The 21,147-nt window shown below is 41.6% G+C and overlaps 1 protein-coding gene across 19 annotated transcripts in view; it reads right to left on the reverse strand.

The window, feature by feature from the left end:
* PCDH7 (protocadherin 7) overlaps positions 1-21,147 on the reverse strand; it is a 398,059-nt gene that overhangs the window by 321,226 nt on the left and 55,686 nt on the right. For 8 of the 19 annotated variants that reach the window (XR_010601522.1, XR_010601520.1, XR_010601519.1 and 5 more), the window contains exon 2: positions 10,552-10,611. The exons of 9 other annotated variants lie outside the window; for them this stretch is intronic. Coding sequence is in view for 6 of the 10 variants with exons in the window: in XM_065597002.1 (XP_065453074.1) it covers positions 10,552-10,611 (60 nt within the window). In the remaining 4 variants the exon portion in view is untranslated. Of the gene's footprint in view, positions 1-10,541; positions 10,612-21,147 lie in introns of all 19 variants that reach the window. 2 more of the 19 variants (XR_010601524.1, XM_005300303.4) reach the window with 1 other exon arrangement.

Raw genomic sequence — 21,147 nt, forward strand, 5'->3', positions numbered from 1 at the left:
CATATATCCTATGTACACTACAGTTGCTATTTTAATCACTTTCTGGCATGGTCTAATACAAACTCTTTGTTGGAGATTCAATAGGATTGAACTCAGTACATGAATCAACAACGGAGGTGGGTTTTACCAGGTTTCTGATAAGTAAGACAAAACTGAAATGGTTACCATTTTTTCAGCCATGCTGTGCCATTTCCCTTCTTCCTAATAAATGACAAATCAGCATTTATTATTTGGAAAAAGGCAGAGCTGAATTTATTGTGTTGTAGCTTTAGATTCACATTATTGAACTCTGAAATGTAAAAGCACTCCATATTTTTAGAAGAATAATGTCTGAGAGCTTAGCATATATTAAGGGCCTAATCTTGAATGGCAAAACTTCTACTGACCTCAAAAGTAGCATGAAATTGTTCTTATTTAATTAATCCTCACAATGCCTTGGGAGGTAAGAAAATATTTTATATACCTTTTATAACTGGATTAATCGAGGCACAAAAAGCTCAGGTGACCCGTCCCAGATTACATAGCAATTCAACGTCATCATTAGAAAGGTAACACAGGATTCCAGATTCCCATTCTCCTGCTCTATATACTAAACCACAATATTTTACATTACATATTTAAAGAGAGCATAGGTTAATTGAAGATGCCAAAAGTACAATATTTATTTTACTGAGGTAAATGGTAACACTGAAATCTAACTGTCGATACTTATATAGCAGAGATCAGAAATAACTAAAGGAGCTTTAGACAATTATTACACTCAATACATTTCAAAAGTTTTCAATCTTATTCTAAACCTTGCTAATTTATCGCTTTCTTTGATCACAGAATGCCATAAAATAGGGGCCTTGACATTAATGCCTGACTTCCTGCAGTTCTAAGCCGTGTGTTTGGAAAGCAATCCTTCATCCTGATGTTATAATTATTGCCAAAAATTCAGTCTCATGAGCACTCAGGAGCCATTTCATCTAAAACTTGCAATGTTGAGAAATATAGAAATAGTGTAAATTTGACAAAAATCATCATACTATGATCACACGTTTTCAATGGAGTCAAAATCTGTGCGGTTATCAGTGAGAATGATTCAAACCAAGCAAACAAAGGAAGACTGCATTGCAGTACTCCACACATAACGTAAAACATCATAAAGTTAAAAATTCAGTGTAGTTAAAATCTAATACCATATTCTGAAACCATACTATATTCCTTAAATGAAAACCTGCTGCTTTAATAATGTAGCTGTTATTGATATTGAACCTTGATATTTTTTATTATTTATATATTATTCATTATTTAGTGACAGTTATCAACGTCCCAACAAGTTTACAGTCTATGGCCCCAACCCTGTGAAGATACATACACATGCTTAACTATGACTTCAATAGTATTATTCTAATGTGTACAGATAATCATAGGCACAAATCTTTGCAGGGTCAGGACCTGAATCAGATACATAGACAATATATTTCAGACAATGAATTGAATCCAATTCCTAAATTCCTTACCTTAGATTTTATCATGCAATCCCATCCTCTAAGAAACCAACAACAGTAATTTCTGATTTGATGCACAGCAAGGCATGAGATACTATGGTGTTGAGTATCATGGGCACTCTTCACCACACTGTGTCTTTTTCTCACTCCCATCTTGAGGGTTTCTACCTTTATTCCACCTATACATGGCATGATCTCCCAACCCCAGTGCACCAAACATCTCACTCTGCTTATTCTAATACGTACTAGAGACCCATTTCTTCCACAATCCCTGCAACCGATAACTACCATGAGCCAAATGTTTTATCCAATCAACATTTCAAAAGAGAGAAAAGTAAGACAGAATTATGTTTTAATTCTAATTAAACACCCTCCTCTGGATCCCCTAGTGTGGCTGGTCTGTCTTTTAGAATGTCAGTTTCTCAGGGCAGAGACTGTGTTGGTCTGTGGCTCATACAGCACTGAGTGTATAATAAACACTTCAATAATAAGAAGAAATTAACTACTTCCCTACTGAACTTTTTCTCTGTTTGCAGGAAGACTTTAGCCTGTAGTGTTGTCAATTCCATCAACTTTCACAAGCTCTAAAAACTCAGATATAAATAAATGAATACACCTCCCATCTTTGAGATTAGGCAAAAAGTACAACTTTCAGATAATAAACTGCTGGAAAAAAGTGGACAATCTATAACTATTTGTCTTAAATATAGTATTTTTAACAGTACAACAGCCTTGGATGAAAGTGCACTGAAGGATATATACATCACTGTACCATCTACATAACAACAACATGAGTATTATTCCGTCAAATAGTTAGGCCAGGAAGCAGTTTATAGACGTTAAGCAAACTAGGACCTGCTCTGAAACCCAGTGAGACTCGACTCAATAATCTCCCTCAGTTTAAATGAAGACATTACAGTGGATATAAAACAACTATATTATTATTTTATTTATTTATAGGCATTTCCATGGCCCTTGTTACTATAACTCCTCACAAAAATTAATGGATTGACACTCACAATCCCTTATAGATGGGGAAGTGTTGTTATTCTCCATTTTACAGATGGGAAAACTGTAGCACAACGAGAGGACTTGCACAAGATCACAGTGTGTATTGGTGGCAGAGCCAGGAATAGAATCCAGATCTCCTGATTCCCAGCCCTGTGTCTGTAAACACAAGACCATACGTCTTCACATTCTGATGCTAGTAAAATGAGAACATGCTTTATCTTTTGATATTCATCAGTGGCTCCAAGTTAATGAAGTAAGATATTTCAAGTGGAACAACATGAACCATGTTCAGTGATGTTAAACTTTCAACAGGAACTTTTTTTTAATTTATTTTAGGTTCAATCACTAATAAAACAAATGGCTAGACTGTGACTCAGATGACATGACTGCACAATGGTATAACTCCTTATGTGGTCTACCTAGACCTTGAGTCTGAAGGCATATATGACTAAGCGCTGTTACTCACCCATTTATTCATTCTCCAGAGCAGATGGCTGGGAGTAGGCAGATAAGGTGGGGCCACACCCTCTATTCTTTGGCCTGTACCACTTCCCACCACTCATGAGCCTATATAACAGTAAATTACTAGCCCTTTAGGAGCCAGAAGCAAAAGAAGGGGGGAAATCATGATGCAGAGGTGTATCTCTGATTCACAAAGCCTACAGGGCTACTCCAAGGGAGGTGTAGCTTACATAACACCCCCTGCTCACAGCTGTATCTAAAATAAAAATCTAGCCTTAATTTATCCATTCAATGTCCATGAAGTAAGATTATTTGCTGTCCATTTTTGCCCTCATACAGTTTCACATTAAATAAAGGCTTTTTTGTTCCATAAGCCAATTTCCCATCTTGCCCCTTCATGAACATAAATACAGCACACGGGAAACATGTAAATGAATGATTAAACCAAATAAAATGGATTATATGACATAATTTTTATTTAAATAAAATAATATATGAAATATAAAACATTTTCTCAGATACACATTTCAAATGTTAGGCTTTCTCAAAGAATGTTCCCACTAAAATGCTGGATTTTCTTGGTAAGCCTTTTTTTGTAAATAAAATTTTCTCTGGCATTAAAGCACAAAAGATATTGCCTCTCTTAGTTTTGCTACTGTTTGCTTTCATTTCCACATGGTTTGAGAGTAATCCTTTGTGTAAAATATTTCCTACAGTGTTATTTGATATACAAATCATTTGAGGAAGTCAATTAATTTGTGTGTTGATCAAGTGATCCTTTAAGACTGGATGGATGAAACATATATTCATAAAGGAATTACGTTATTTCAGCTGCATTTCTATAGTTCCTATTCGCCTTTTGCTTCAAGTACATAGTTCATACAGTAAAATGAAAATCTCCCCTCCACAGGGATTGATGTTGCTGTAACCCAGGGTTCAGCCGATCGCGGTTCCCACTGGCCACGTTTCGCCACTCCAGGCCAATGGGGGCGGTGGGAAGTAGCGGCCAGCACATCCCTCAGCCTGTGCCACTTCCCGCAGCCCCCATTGGCCTGGAGCGGCGAACCGTGGCCAGTGGGAGCCGTGATCAGCTGAACCTGCGGACGCGGCAGGTAAACAAACCGGTCCAGTCCGCCAGGGTGCTTACCCTGGCCAGCCACGTGCCAAGGGTTGCTGAGCCCTGCTGTAAACTAAGGAAAGGTTCCAGGAAGTCTAAGAAGGTTGTTTGCACCTGGCCTGTCCTTCTCTCATTGCCCGCTTCTCCAATATTTCCTTGAGTGGAAAGTTGACCATGGTGACCAGATTGCCTTTCCATGTACCCTGAATGGATTGCACCAACAGGATGGAAGGAAAATCATGTACACATACAGTCATATACTGGCAGGCCTTAAAAGAGGTTACCAATGTGATCTGTGGCTACTCCTGTTTCCTTGTTGATACCCTGAGTTGTTCCTAACACCCACCCCCCGAAGGTTGTTTTGAAAATGGACATCATTTCTCTGTTAACATAGTATCATAGAACCATAGAATCATAGAAGATTAGGGTTGGAAGAGACCTCAGGAGGTCATCTAGTCCAACCCCCTGCTCAAAGCGGGACCAACACCAACTAAAACATCCCAGCCAGGGCTTTGTCAAGCCGGGCCATAAAAAGCTCTAAGGATGGAGATTCCACCACCTCCCTAGGTAACCCTTTCCAGTGCTTCACCACACTCCTAGTGAAATAGTGTTTCCTAATATCCAACCTAGACCTCCCCCACTGCAACTTGAGACCATTGCTTCTTGTTCTGTCATCTGCCACCACTGAGAACAGCTGAGCTCCATCCTCTTTGGGACCTCACTTCAGATAGTTGAAGGCTGCTATCAAATCCCCCCTCATTCTTCTCTTCTGCAGACTAAATAAGCCCAGTTCCCTCAGCCTCTCCTCATAAGTCATGTGCCCCAGCCCCCTGATCATTTTCATTGCCCTCCGCTGGACTCTCTCCAATTTGTCCTCATCCTTTCTGTAGTGGGGGAACCAAAACTGGACGCAATACTCCAGATGTGGCCTCACCAGTGCCAAATAGAGGGGAATAATCACTTCCCTCGATCTGCTGGCAATGTTCCTACTAATGCAGCCCAATATGCCATTAGCCTTCTTGGCAACAAGGGCACACTGTTGAATCATATCCAGCTTCTCGTCCACTGTAATCCCCAGGTCCTTTTCTGCAGAACTGCTGCTTAGCCATTCGATCCCCAGCCTGTAGCGGTGCATGGGATTCCATCATCCTAACTGCAGGACTCTGCACTTGTCCTTGTTGAACTCATCAGATTTCTTTTGGCCCAATCCTCCAATTTGTCTAGGTCAGTCTGGACCCTATCCCTACCCTCCAGCGTATCTACCTCTCCCCCCAGGTTAGTGTCATCTGCGAACTTGCTGAGGGTGCAATCCATCCCATCATCCAGATCATTAATAAAGATGTTGAACAAAACTGGCCCCAGGACCGACCCTTGGGGCACTCCGCTTGATACCTGCTGCCAACTAGACATCGAGCCGTTAATCACTACCCGCTGATCCCGACGATCTAGCCAGCTTTCTATCCACCTTATAGTCCATTCATCCAATCCATACTTTTTTAACTTGCTGGCAAGAATACTGTGGGAGACCTTATCAGAAGTCAAGATATATCACATCCACATGATCTAGAGGTTATTCTTACTGATCCTTGCTCATTTGTTCCAGGAGAATCTGATGGGTGAATGACAGGGAGGGTTACTTTCTAGTTAAAGTTTTAAAAGGGCTACTGCTCAATTCAAAATATGTTCCTTCTATAATGCACATTGACTACTAAGTCTCAGGTATTTGTTGTTCACGTTGCAACTAAATAGAGTATAGCTGCTTACAGTGGAAGCTGATTGCCATGACCTCCTTCCCTACAACATTTGCACAGGTTTAGGAACACATGTGATAAGAATGGTGGTGGGCATACATGATATGCAGGTGGAGCTTACTATTGTGCACAGGAACCAGGCCTCTTTCGAGAAAACAAGTTCCCCAATAAACATGGTTTCAGGGTTGGAGGTTGCAGTTTCAGGTTGCAACATATCTTCATCTAGGGCACATGGTGGATGCCATCCAACTTTATCATAAAACACAGTTTATACTGGTACCTGGTAATTTTTCAGTTTGAATTGCTATATTTCATTAACAGTTGTGTCCTTGGCCTTTAGTAACTACCAGTATGTTGTGCTTTATCAGCAAGAAAGAGACGTGGTCTGTGTGCAAGAGCGGTGCCCAGGAACTACTAATTTCAAATCTGACATTGATTCCCCTCTAACTTTAGAAAAATACTTAACACCTCTGTCTCGTTTTCGCCATCTGAAATCTGCATCAAATAGTTGTTGTGAGGATTAAACAATAGATATTTTAAAGCACTTTGAAAAATGAAAAAGTTATATGGTAACTGGTTATGCAGGGTCTGTATCCCAACATCATAGAATCATCGAATATTAGGGTTGCAAGAGACCTCAGGAGGTCATCTAGTCCAATCCCCTGCTCAAAGCAGGACCAACACCAACTAAATCATCCCAGCCAAGTTTTTGTCAAGCTGGGACTTAAAAACCTTTAAGGATTTTTATTCTTTGAGGTTACAGGTCAAAAATTAATGACATGAATTTCATAAAACTTTTTTTCACCCTTTTTGTTTCAATTTTAGCTGGCTAAAACTTGGCATTCATCATGGTGTTATTAGGTTAAACTGAGGGTGTTTTAAACATAGAAGAGTACTCTGACAGGGGAAGAAAATGCTTAAGGGAAATGAATTTTGAGCCAAATCTGAAAACTTAACTGTTTCCTCATGTTTGGCAGCTCAAGACTGCAGAAGGTCCAAAAAGCATGAGCTGAAATTGCCAGGAGGCAGAACTGGTAGACAAATGTCTTTCCTATGATTGATAGGTCTGGTTCTGTCTCTGGGAGCTGCAGATCAGAGGAAAACCCAATGCTGATATCATAAACCAATGTATGATGTAATTTGATTGTGATTTCAGATATTTTCTGACCTGTTCTAACTGAAAAAAATGGCTTAATTTTAAACACTGAAATTGTGTAGGCATGTTGACAGTTTGGCACAGGGTAATTTGGGGCATCCATCATATACAGCACTATACTATTAATGTGGTAATTTTAGGGACTTTTCATATTTGCAAGTTACCCTTTAACATTTAGAATTGTGTAGAAATTGGAAATAGTTATTCATGTAATGAAAATGTTCCCTAAATGCAATGTCAAAAGTCAAATATAATGTCAGTGTCATGGCACAATAGGTTCAAGTTATTCTCCTCTAGAGAAGAGAGATAATGTTGAGCTCATAAGCCGGCATAACAAATATGTCTTGCATAAATGTAGCTCCTGCATGAGAGATTGAAAAGCTATTCTTCACTAACTCAGCAAAACATAGTATACCATATAATTCCCAAAGTAAAATCAGTGGTGGGATGAAGCCTGATAAGTGATGAGTGGCTGAACCAAGCATCTGTGCCTTCCTCCATCCAACAATGGAGCTTGTAATAAGGTTTGGGACAGAGAATTTTTAATAAACCAGATAAATCTCAATAGGAGCTTTTCAGATATTTAATTAACTTTCACAAAAATATTTTTTTTAATTAAATTATGTTGGTCATTCCTAGGCTAGAATGCAGTCTAATTGGTGGTGTTCTGTCTCATTTAACTCTTTAGTTTAGGTTTGATGGATGACTTGGCAAAGTGACTATTACACTTAAGGCCATATTTTTTTCTTGATTCACACAAAGAATTGCCATTGGTATCAATGGGATTGTCTACGTGGACTGAGGGCAGAATAAGATCCACAGAATGATAGCTAGTAGGGACATGAAAGAAATCTTTTGCTACCCAACCTGACTTCCCCACCAAACACAACTTCCTACATCATTCCCACTAGTGGCTTATCTAACCTACTTTTGAATGTCTGTAGCAATGGTGTATCCCAACTTCTCTGGCAACCTGTTAGTGACACTTATTTTTCCTCAATGGTATGGTCTGAGGGGAAAATAAATATACAAATAAAATGGTATGTATAGCTACATCCTGTTCACTTTACTCATACAAGTAATCCCATTGGCATCAACTGGATTACTCATGTGTACAAGGTAGGTTAGATTTGGCTTTAAAAGCCCTAACTGAGACCCTCAAAAGCTAGAAAATGAGATAGGTATGAACCAAGCTCTTTTTTCCTCCATCTGCAACAATACTAGGTAGAAAGTGGAATTTTGCTTGTCACAAATAAGCTCTTGCTTGCTCATTCTGACAGGAAAAAGACATTATCCAACAATGAAGCAGCAGTAGGAGGCAAGAAGGAAAGGAGCAGTTGTAAAAAAGCTATATCACTTGTAATTCTGAAATTCACAGTGTCTTGCAAGTTGATGTCTTACAGGGAAAAAATCTTCCTTCATTTGGCCTCCCACTGTTTTGCTGACCTTTCCCCATTGGAGTGGTAGCAGGAGGCAAAAATAAAAGTGGTTTTATTCCTTGTGAGGCACTTAGCTGCTAAACACTGTGAATCTGAAAATTACAGTAGTTGTGCAGTATTTCTTCAAAACTCCTCTGCTGGTAATTGTTCCTGAGCACAAAATTAAGACTAGAAAAACAGAAGAGCATTAAACACCAAAGACCAAATTCTGATCTCAGATATAGTGGTGTAAATCCAGCATAATTCCAGTAGGATCATCAGAGTTATTCCAGATTATCAGACATCAGAATCTGATCACAGGTCCTCAGCATTTATCTTTCCTCTTCCAAGCTAAAAGAACCATGTATTTCCCTTTGTGTTTCACTTATTTGCATCAGTATGTTTTATTCAGCATTACTTGAAGATTTTGTTGTGTTTCCATATCAATGAGTTCACAAAAAAAACCTTCAAGGTTAAATAAACAATATATATATATATAAAAATATGAAGCAATTCAAAAATGAAGAAATTGATTTTTTTATTTTAATTTTGCCTATTGATTTTGCTCACAGCAAAAAATCAATACAGTAGAAGTTTACAGACTTTGAAGTTTGATAATATATTCTTAATACAATAAAGAGGTCAAAACCTCTCCCAAATCATAAATTCTACCACTTGAAATTGACTACAGGTGGAGAAAGAGGCAGACCACCAGTTCCTAAAAGATAAACACGAAGGGTGATATAACTTGGAGCTAAATGCATAGCAATCAAAAGGGAAAATGTGATCTTTAGCTTTGTAATTCAATATTAGAAAAGGCATATTGTGAAAGCAAGAGATAGAATATATGTACCATTTATTATTGAATACAACATAGTTTCCGCATACAACTGCACCAAATTTAGACCAGACATTCGAAAAAGTCAAAGTTACACCTTAGAGTTAAGCAAACATTTTGAAACATTCATTAATACTTAAATATCCCTGTTTTTTGTTATTTATGATGAAGATGGGTTATATGAATGAAATATTATTTAGGAACAGAGTATTCAGCCTCTTCATCCTCTAAAAGACATAAACCAATGCACTAACTTGGTGGTCCCAATATTTTTTTTAATCTCTTGGGTACAAAAAATATAGCCTTTTTATATTTGATATATTTATCTTAATAGGGACTAGAAATGCAAAGGGGATCTCCCTATCATGCAGTTTTTATTTAATCAAAATGAAAAGCCTTTCTTTGTACACTTATTCAAATCAAGGAGAGGTCTTTCATATTCAATACTTAAGAGTTTCTTATCCATTTGGATTAGACTATGTTTATCCATTAAAGTACAAAATTTCTATATGCAGGTTGATGGCTGATTTCTAAGTTCTGTGATAGGACCATTTAACACATTTTGGTTTCTTCTGCATATCTACTTTAAATGCCTAATGAAGTCATTTTTCAGCAAAATCCAAAGAGTCTGAGTCTTCTCAACTCCTCAAGTAGCTCAAGGTTTCTAAATGATGAGACTGTGTCTGGTTTTCCAAGAATTCAATTCTGAGGTATACTTTCCATGTTCTTTGTTCATCTAGCACATGCTCAATTTTTTTTCTCTACATATAACTGATTGCTTACGTCAAGCACTGAAAATTCAATCCCATCCGGACTCCTCTCCCAGTTATTAACTGAAGCAATAATCTGATCAAATTCAGTTTCAAAATTTCTGTCCTCTCAAACACAGATTGAAGGGGAAAAGGTCATGTCCTCCATTTCATACTCCTAAGTAAGAAGGTATTTGATCCTGTTCCTCGATGGATGATGATTTCAGCTTACAAAACCTTTCTCACATCCCTTCTTTTTTTCTGTTTTGGAATCTTGAATCAGCTCAGTGCCTTCCCAGATACATCCAAGAGGTAATTTGAATCTCTTGTTTGCACAATGTTTGTTTATCTGTTTTGAATAATTCTAAAGTTCTCAGGTTTTCATTTTTATTTTTAAAAAAGAACTTTGTTTTGCACATCTTCTCAGTTCTGCAGTCACCCTGCCCCCTGGGAATCGATTTCTTAATATGACAGTAAGCAGGTTTTACATTTTTATGATCCAACATACATTACAGTTGGAGCTTTATTTATAAATGTTTCACTTACGAGCACATACATTCATTTTACACGATTCCTCAATGTGGCCAGGGGGCTGCGTAGTCTGCATTGTATCCACCTACAAAAAATACAAAAATATATGTCTGCTTACCGGGATGTGAGCAGGGCTTAGCTAACCTAACCCTATAGCATGGATTTTACACGTGAGCAGAGAGAATCCTCTTCTCTCCATTAGGTCCAAGCATATTTCATAAGATAACTATATCACAATGAAAACAGTTATAACAATTTGCATTCTATTTACCAATACATTGGCAATTTAAATCCAGTGCACAAAGTCCAGTATTAGGTTGGTTTTATGGCGTATGACAGGAGAAATATACTAAAATCTGTTTCCTTCATATCCTTTGTTGTTGTTGTTATTGAACATGCTTCGTCATGGAACAAGAAACAATATGAATCTTCCAAGTATCAGTGACAAACACAGCTTTCTCTCCCCAAATGATGGACTTAATAATACCAGTTGTTTTAGATTAGGAAAATCTAGAATGGGACTCTTACAGAAAAAAAAAAAAGCAGCGGTACGAGACAAAGTCTGAAAAGCAGCAATATCCTGGGATGCTGTTTGTACAATGCTGTGAACATGTAAAGCACTGTGAAAGTGCTGGCTATTAAGTATCACTATTATACTACAGGATGGACATAAAGAAAATGAAGCATTAATGGTTTTCTTGAAGTGCTGTGATCAATATGTTGATGAGATAAATGATGCAGTAAAAAGACATTCATGCCTAATGCTAAAAGAAAGCAGCTTTCCAATGCATTGTTCAAGAACAGCTCTTAAAATGTTATTCAAGAACAATGCATCTTCATGAAAATACTAACCCTGCAATGCTGTCATGTACAAGATGGTTACACAAAAAGGGCAGTTAGGTTTTATAAGGTAATTTTCTGAATGTTTGTTTATTTTATTAATTACCATTATTTCCTCATTTGCACCCATCACTGCTCGTTCCTTATTCTCCGTCATGTTGATGGATTGTGGAACTCTTCCGGATCCATCACATAATGCAAGATTAGTCCCAATTTACACAAGTACAAGACAACAATATCAAGTATGTCTAAGAAGCAACATTTGCTTTATGAGTATAATCCATAAAAAGCTGCTAAATGTCCTCAAATAAGTAACGTCTGTTCCCCAATCTAAATGTGATCTTCTCACAGGAAACCATCTGGGACAAGCATGCAAAACATTCTGCCTTGGTTTCAGCAGCAATATATTTACAATGTCTCAGTAAGACTCTTCACTGCCATTAGTCCAATTATCAAGCATGTTTCTTTGTGCTTTTTCCCCCATGTCAGAGGTGTCATCCATGGGCAAAAATACAGGACTTTCCAAAACAGTGGAATCGAGATATATCAAAAGGGCATGGTTTTCCCCAGAGGTTGGAAGCTTCATCCTTACCCATCAGTTATTTATGTATTCACATGGAATAAATGTAGTTGTGCTACATTTATTGAGCACAAGATATTTCATGTATCTGCTGGAATGAGCAAAGCATTTCAGCCTCCTCCAAAGTGTAGTCAGAAGGAATCTCTCTGCCTACTTGTGAGTTTAAGAACCTTTCAGTTAACTCCAAGATGCAAACACAAAATTGAGTATCATGTGCATTTGTAAGATTCTCTGGAGATCCATAAAAATGAACTGATTACACTCTTGCACATGCAGAGTGTTTTTTATCTGTGACAGATGTGTTTTATGTTAATGATATTCTTCAAATTAAAAAAAAAAGTCATCAAAATATAATTCAGTGCAAGATAAAAATAAAAGCAGGGCTTATTTTTTTTACCATAAATCCACTAGCCAAACCCATGAAACAAATAATGAGAGTAAAGATGGGTCCTCATCGGACCTTCAAAAGGTATCAGGCACAAAGCCATAGTGGAGAGTTCAACCCCTCTCCTCCAGCCCCTCTAATGACTACTAGGAAAGGTTAGGAAACTCCATTCTCTCTCTCTTTTCTCCTCCTTCACGGAAGTGGGGGAAGCTGTGCGCTTCCTCTCTCTCTGCTCACAGTGGCATAGGGAGTCTCCCTCTCTTATGTTTTCTGGGAAGTGAACGCTATTGTGTCCCCATCTTCCACATTTCTCAGTATGGGTGGGCACCATCCCCACGAACATGATACAGTTCTGCGGTGATCTGGAAGCCTACTTTCGTCGTCTCCGACTCAAGGAATATTTTCAACACACCACTGAACAGTGCACTGACCCACAGGAACCCTCCTACCAACACTACAAGAAGAAGAACTCTTCGTGGACTCCTCCTGACGGTCGAAATGACAGACTGGACTGCTACATAGAGTACTTCCGCAGACGTGCACAGGCTGAAATTGTGGACAAACAACATCACTTGTCCCATAACCTCAGCTGTACAGAACGCAATGCCATCCACAGCCTCAGAAACAACTCTGACATTATCATCAAAGGGGCTGACAAAGGAGGTGCTGTAGTCATAATGAACAGGTTGGATTATTAACAGGAGGCTGCCAGGCAACTCTCCAAGACCACATTCTACAGGCCACTATCCTCTGATCCCACTGAGGAATACCAAAAGAAACTACACCATCTGCTCAAGAAATTCCCAGCTACAGTACGGGAACAAATCTACATGTTCCCAAATCTACCCCCAGAACCCCGACCAGGGGTATTCTATCTGCTACCCAAGATCCATAAACCCGGAAACCCTGGACGCCCCATCATCTCAGGCATTGGCACTCTTACAGCAGGATTATCTGGCTATTTGGACTCTCTCCTCAGACCCTACGCTACCAGCACTCCCAGCTATCTTCGAGACACCACCGACTTCCTGAGGAAACTACAATGCATTGGTGTTCTTCCTGAAAACACCATCCTGGCCACCATGGATGTAGAAGCACTTTACACCAATATTCCACATGAGGATGGACTACAAGCTGTCAGGAACAGTATCCCTGATGAGGCCACAGCACGTCTGGTGGCTGAGCTTTGTGACTTTGTCCTCACCCACAACCACTTCAGATTTGGTGACAACTTATACCTTCAAGCCAGTGGCACTGCTATGGGTACCCGCATGGCCCCACAGTATGCCAACATTTTTATGGCTGACTTAGAACAACGCTTCCTCAGCTCTCGTCCCCTAGTGCCCCTCCTCTACTTGCACTACATTGATGACATCTTCATCATATGGACCCACGGAAAGGAGGCCCTTGAAGAAGGCCACCTGGACTTCAACAATTTCCACCCCACCATCAACCTCAGCCTGGACCAGTCCACACAAGAGATCCACTTCCTGGACACTATAGTGCAAATAAATGATGGTCACATAACCACCACCTTATACCACAAACCTACTGACCACTATACGTACCTACATGCCTCCAGCTTCCATCCAAGACACATCACACGATCCATTGTCTACAGCCAAGCCCTAAGATACAATCGAATTTGCTCCAACACCTCAGACAGAGACAAACACCTACAAGTTCTTTATCAAGCAATACCCACCTGGGGAAGTGAGGAAACAGATTGACAGAGCAAGATGGGTACCCAGAAATCACCTACTACAGGACAGGCCTAACAAGGACAATAACAGAACACCACTGGCCATCACATACAGCCCCCAGCTAAAACCTCTCCAGCGCATTATCCACGATCTACAACCCATCCTGGAAAATGATCCCTCACTCTCACAGACCTTGGGAGGCAGGCCAGTCCTCGCTTACAGACAACCCCCCAACCTGAAGCAAATACTCACCAGCAACTACACACCACACCACAGAAACACCAACCCAGGAACCAATCCCTGTAGCAAACCTCGTTGCCTACTATGTCCCCATATGTACTCGGGCGACACCATCAGAGGACCCAACCACATCAGCCACACCATCAAGGGCTCATTCACCTGCACATCCACTAATGTTATATATGCCATCGTGTGCCAGCAATACCCCTCTACCATGTACATTTGGCCAAACCGGACAGTCCCTCCACAAAAGAATAAATGGACACAAATTGGACATCAGGAATGGTAACATACATAAGCCAGTAAGTGAACACTTCAATCTCCCTGGTCATTCTATTACAGATTTAAAAGTCACTATCATTGAACAAAAAAACTTCAGAAACAGACTTCAAAGAGAAACAGCAGAACTAAAATTCATTTGCAAATTTAACACCATTAATCCGGGCTTGAATAGGGACTGGGAGTGGCTGGCTCATTACAGAAGCAGTTTTTCTTCTCCTGGAATTGACACCTCCTCATCTATTATTGGGAGTGGACTACATCCACCCTGATTGAATTGGCCCTCTCAACACTGATTCTCCACTTGCGAAGTAACTCCCTGCTCTCCATGTGACAGTATATAATTCCTGCATCTGTAACTTTCACTCTATGCATCCGAAGAAGTGAGGTTTTTACCCACGAAAGCTTATGCCCAAATAAATCTGTTAGTCTTTAAGGTGCCACCAGACTCCTTGTTATTTTCACATATATTGAGAACAGCAAAGAGTGCCCAAGGTTCAATCAGCTCTGTCTACAACCAGAAAGATGCATGCAAAGCAACCATTAGAGTGACTGCTCAGTGTGAGAACAAGACCCTTATGGCTCTCTGAAAGGCTGGACTCAGGGCTGGCTCCAGGCACCAGCTGAGCAAGCTCGTGCTTGGGCGGCAGATTCTACATGGCGGCATTCCGCCCAATCCTAGGGCAGCATGGCCGCTTTTTTTTTTTTGTTGTTCGCTGATCCGGCCACCCTGTAGGGGGCGGCGGCGCGAAGGAGGGGAGCGCCCTGCTGGGAGTGGGCTGCGCTCCGTCTGCCCCAGGTCTGTAGCAAGCCCGGCAGGGCAGCCTGCGTCCTTCCCTCCCCGCCGACCGGAGCAGTGCGGAGCCCTCCCAGCAAGCGGCGCGGCGGTCGGGGCCGAATGGTAAGCACTCCGCTGAAGCCCTAGCCGCCCCCCTTATCTCTCTCTCCCCCCACTCCCTCCCCCTACCCCCGCTAGCCAGGGCACGTCTGCAGTGCAGGGAGTCCCCCTGAACCCTGGCTCTGGCCGCCCCGCAGGTTTTTTTTTTTTCCTGCTTTGCCGCTCCAGCCACGCCACAGGTTTTTTTTTTTTGCTTTGCCTTTCTGGCCACCCTGATTTTTTTTTTTTTTTTTTTTTTTGCTTGGGGCGGCAAAAAAGCCAGAGCTGGCCCTGGCTGGGCTCACTCTATCAGGAATATGGGTTGCCATTGGCATGTGAGCATTTCTACCGCCTTGAATGTATAAGTCTATTTCATATAATTGTTTCATAACAGAATATGTAACAGAACACAATTTAACAGAAATAGATTATAGATAGCTGGCAACCACACATGACTACTAAATCCATGGAACTATTAATTTATGCAAGCACACATCTCTTTACTGTTACCTCGTCCTCTCTACCTACCTACCTTGCCTGTGTTACTTTATTCACAAGTTGCGTATTATCTAAATCATTCCTTGTGAGTAATTTGGGACAGTTTGTCTTTGTGTAATTTGCTTGCTCAGCACCTAGTACAATGTGGCTCTGACCCCTGATTGAGGTGCTCAAGCACTATCAAAAATGATTATTAACAATAATAAACATTATTTAAAATGTAAAAAAGAACTACAGAATTGTGTAGCATGCTGGGTGGTGGCTCTAAGTGAAGCTGAAGTCATGGCACACTCATTGTTGATCACTTAAGAAAGTATCAGACAAAAATGTAGCTTGTGATGTATGTTCTGTCATATGCTGCAAGCTTACTTATAAAATACTGCAATGCATACAACTACATATGCAGTTTACAACAGTAAGAGCAAACACGCTATGAAAAATGGTGATATATACAGTAGAAAACGTTTATCCAAGCCTCCATCTCTCCGGATAACCAAACCACCAGCACACAGACAGGAATATGGGAAATTGATGTTTCAGCCCCGGGCGGTGCTCAGGCTGTCAGCCCCATGTGGTGGGGCTCCGGCTGCTGGACCCCAACCGCCCAGTTTTATATAATAAAATATATTAATCCTCTTACTGATGATGTCGAAAAGATTAAAAAACCTTAAAGATTTTTAATATTAACATTTGATAGACATGCCTGATCAGCTAAATACGTGTATATAGAGATTTCACTCCATTTAATAAAATAATTAGAAATGACTTATTATACGTGTTGTAATGATGCTCACTTTGCTATATGGTAACACCCTGTTATACAGAAAGATCTGATGACTGCATTCCTGTATAATGTCTATTTAAACAAAAACTAACTGTTGTAATGAATATTTTGTTTCTGATATTTACATGTCAAAGATTTGTAAACTTGTTAAAACACCATAAATAAAGAAATGTTGTTGTTTTTTTAAAGAAAAATACAAAAGAATGAGATATTATAAGTATGATACAGAGCTTCAACATTAGTTGGGGTTGATTGTCCTCTCATTTAAACTTGTTTAAACCTCAGTCCTGGAAAAATCATGGAGCAGGTCCTCAAGGAATCAATTCTGAAGCACTTAGAGGAGAGGAAAGTGATCAGGAACAATCAGCATGGATTCACCAAGGGCAAGTCATGCCTGACTAACCAAATTGCCTTCTATGAGGAGATCACTGGCTCTGTGGATGAGGGGAAAGCAGTGGATGTGTTATTCCTTGACTTTAGCAAAGCTTTTGATACGGTCTCCCACAGTATTCTTGCTGGCAAGTTAAAGAAGTATGGGCTGGATGAATGGACTATAAGGTGGATAGAAAGCTGGCTAGATCATAGAGCTCAACGAGTAGTGATCAATGGCTCCATGTCTATTTGGCAGCCGGTATCAAGTGGAGTGCCCCAAGAGTCGGTCCTGGGACCAGTTTTGTTCCATATCTTCATTAATGATCTGGAGGATGGCGTGGACTGCACTCTCAGCAAGTTCGCAGATGACACTAAACTGGGAGGAGGAGTAGATACGCTGGAGGGTAGGAATAGGATACAAAGAGGGACCTAGACAAATTAGAGGATTGGGCCAAAAGAAATCTGATGAGGTTCAACAAGGACAAGTGCAGAGTCCTGCACTTAGGACGGAAGAATCCCATGCACTGCCACAGACTAGGGACTGAATGGCTAGGCAGCAGTTCATCAGAAAAGGACCTAGGGGTTATAGTGGACCCACCTCTTCCCCCTCTGAGATCCTGCCCCTGCCCCACTTCTTCCCAAGGGCCCCACCCCTGTCCTGCCTCTTCCCCGAGGCCCTGCCCTGCCCCTGCCCTTGAGGCCCACCCCTTCCCCAAGGCCCTGTCCCCATTTGCTCCTATTTCCCCACATCGCTCATTGCTTTTCCCCTTATCCCCCTCAAGGTCGGGAGAACCTCGCCTGTGGAGCTGGGGCTGTGAGCTGCAGCCAGACCAGGGGGATGAGGTGGACGAGGCTTTCTTCTGGCAACTAGCAGAAGTTGCTAGATCGCAGGCCCTGGTTCTCCTGGGAGACTTTAATCACCCTGATATCTGCTGGGAGAGCAATACAGCGGTGCACAGGCAATCCAGGAAATTTTTGGATAGTGTAGGGGACAATTTCCTGGTGCAAGTGCTGGAGGAACCAACTAGGGGCAAAGCTTTTCTTGACCTGCTACTCACAAACAGAGAAGAACTAGTAGGGGAAGCAAAAGTGGATGGGAACCTGGGAGGCAGTGACCATGAGATGGTCGAGTTCAGGATCCTGACACAAGGAAGAAAGGAGAGCAGCAGAATACGGACCCTGGACTTCAGAAAAGCAGACTTTGACTCCCTCAGGGAACAGATGGGCAGGATCCCCTGGGAGAATAACATGAAGGGCAAAGGGGTCCAGGAGAGCTGGCTGTATTTTAAAGAATCCTTATTGAGGTTGCAGGAACAAACCATCCCGATGTGTAGAAAGAATAGTAAATATGGCAGGCGACCAGCTTGGCTAAACAGTGAAATCCTTGCTGATCTTAAACGCAAAAAAGAAGCTTACAAGAAGTGGAAGATTGGACAAATGACCAGGGAGGAGTATAAAAATATTGCTCAGGTGTGCAGGAGTGAAATCAGGAAGGCCAAATCACATTTGGAGTTGCAGTTAGCAAGAGATGTTAAGAGTAACAAGAAGGGTTTCTTCAGGTATGTTAGCAACAAGAAGAAAATCAAGGAAAGTGTGGGCCCCTTACTGAATGAGGGAGGCAACCTAGTGACCGAGGATGTGGAAAAAGCTAATGTACTCAATTATTTTTTTGCCTCTGTCTTCACGAACAAGGTCAGCTCCCAGACTGCTGCACTGGGCAGTACAGCATGGGGAGAAGGTGACCAACCCTCTGTGGAGAAAGAAGTGGTTCGGGACTATTTAGAAAAACTGGACGTGCACAAGTCCATGGGGCCGGATGCGCTGCATCCGAGGGTGCTAAAGGAGTTGGCGGGTGAGATTGCAGAGCCATTAGCCATTATTTTTGAAAACTCATGGCGATCGGGGGAGGTCCCAGATGACTGGAAAAAGGCTAATGTAGTGCCCATCTTTAAAAAAGGGAAGAAGGAGGATCCGGGGAACTACAGGCCAGTCAGCCTCACCTCAGTCCCTGGAAAAATCATGGAGCAGGTCCTCAAGGAATCAATTATGAAACATTTAGAGGAGAGGAAAGTGATCATGAACAGTCAGCATGGATTCATGAAGGGGAAGTCGTGCCTGACTAACCTAATTGCTTTCTATGATGAGATAACTGGCTCTGTGGATGAGGGGAAAGCAGTGGATGTGTTATTCCTTGACTTTAGCAAAGCTTTTGATACGGTCTCCCACAGTATTCTTGCCGCCAAGTTAAAGAAGTATGGGCTGGATGAATGGACTGTAAGGTGGATAGAAAGCTGGCTAGATCGTCGGGCTCAACGGGTAGTGATCAATGGCTCCATGTCTAGTTGGCAGCCGGTTTCAAGCGGAGTGCCCCAAGGGTCGGTCCTGGGGCCGGTTTTGTTTAATATCTTTATTAATGATCTGGAGGATGGTGTGGACTGCACTCTCAGCAAGTTTGCAGATGACACTAAACTAGGAGGCATGGTAGATACACTAGAGGGTAGGGATCGGATACAGAGGGACCTAGACAAATTAGAAGATTGGGCCGAAAAAAACCTGATGAGGTTCAACAAGGACAAGTGCAGAGTCCTGCACTTAGGACGGAAGAATCCCATGCACTGCTACAGACTAGGGACCGAATGGCTAGGTAGCAGTTCTGCAGAAAAGGACCTAGGGGTCACAGTGGACGAGAAGCTGGATATGAGTCAACAGTGTGCTCTTGTTGCCAAGAAGGCTAACGGCATTTTGTGCTGTATAAGTAGGGGCATTGCCAGCAGATCGAGGGACGTGATCATTCCCCTCTATTTGACATTGGTGAGGCCTCATCTGGAGTACTGTGTCCAGTTTTGGGCCCCACACTACATGAAGGATGTGGAAAAATTGGAAAGAGTCCAGTGGAGAGCAACAAAAATTATTAGGGGGCTGGAGCACATGATTTATGAGGAGAGGCTGAGGGAACTGGGATTATTTAGTCTGCAGAAGAGAAGAGTGAGGGGGGATTTGCTAGCTGCTTTCAACTACCTGAAAGGGGGTTCCAAAGAGGATGGATCTAGACTGTTCTTAATGGTACCAGATAACAGAACAAGGAATAATGGTCTCAAGGTGCAGTGGGGGAGGTTTAGATTGGATATTAGGAAAAACTTTTTCACTAGGAGGGTGATGAAGCACTGGCATGGGTTACCTGGGGAGGTGGTGGAATCTCCTTTCTTAGATGTTTTTAAGGTGAGGCTTGACAAAACCCTGGCTGGGATGATTTAGTTGGGAATTGGTCCTGCTTTGAGCAGGGGGTTGGACTAGATGACCTCCTGAGGTCCCTTCTAACCTGATATTCTATGGTTCTATGATTCTATTCCCAGCTGGTTTAAATCAGCATTTTATACTTAATGCTGATTTACACCAATGAGTATCTGGCTAATTGACTTCGATGTAGTTATTCCTGATTTACACTGGTTAAGTGAAAGATAATCAAGTTAATTATCTCTAAGATTCCAACTTAAAATGAGAGCATGGGACATTTAAATATCATTCACTCCCTGTTCATGCTCTCCTTTATTATTCACTTCCTGATCACACTAGGCCTAATTCCAAGTGTCCAACAGAAGGTTCTGAGCACCATCCACACCCTGTGAACTCTATACAAGTTTCAAATACTTAGCACCTCTGAGGAGGCATTCAGCATCTCACAGGATCGGGCCCACTGTCTGCTGTCATTCACCTTGAGTCACACTTTGCAATAGTGTGGAGTGAAACAGGACACATTCTTCATGCTATACATATATTCTAAAGAGATTGGCTAGAACCTGAGGGACATTGCTCTGAAGTGAACTTTTGTCATCCTCATGGGATAATGAAATAATCCATTTAGGGTTGCCAATTTCATATTTCAAACCTGGACACTCCAGGAAGAGTGCCAGAACCTCCCCGATCCCACCTCTTCCCCCTCTGAGATCCTGCCCCTGCCCCACTTCTTCCCAAGGGCCCCACCCCTGTCCTGCCTCTTCCCCGAGGCCCTGCCCTGCCCCTGCCCTTGAGGCCCACCCCTTCCCCAAGGCCCTGTCCCCATTTG

The sequence above is a fragment of the Chrysemys picta genome, chromosome 5 (assembly GCF_011386835.1).
Source record: "Chrysemys picta bellii isolate R12L10 chromosome 5, ASM1138683v2, whole genome shotgun sequence".
Classification (NCBI taxonomy): Eukaryota; Metazoa; Chordata; order Testudines; family Emydidae; genus Chrysemys; species Chrysemys picta.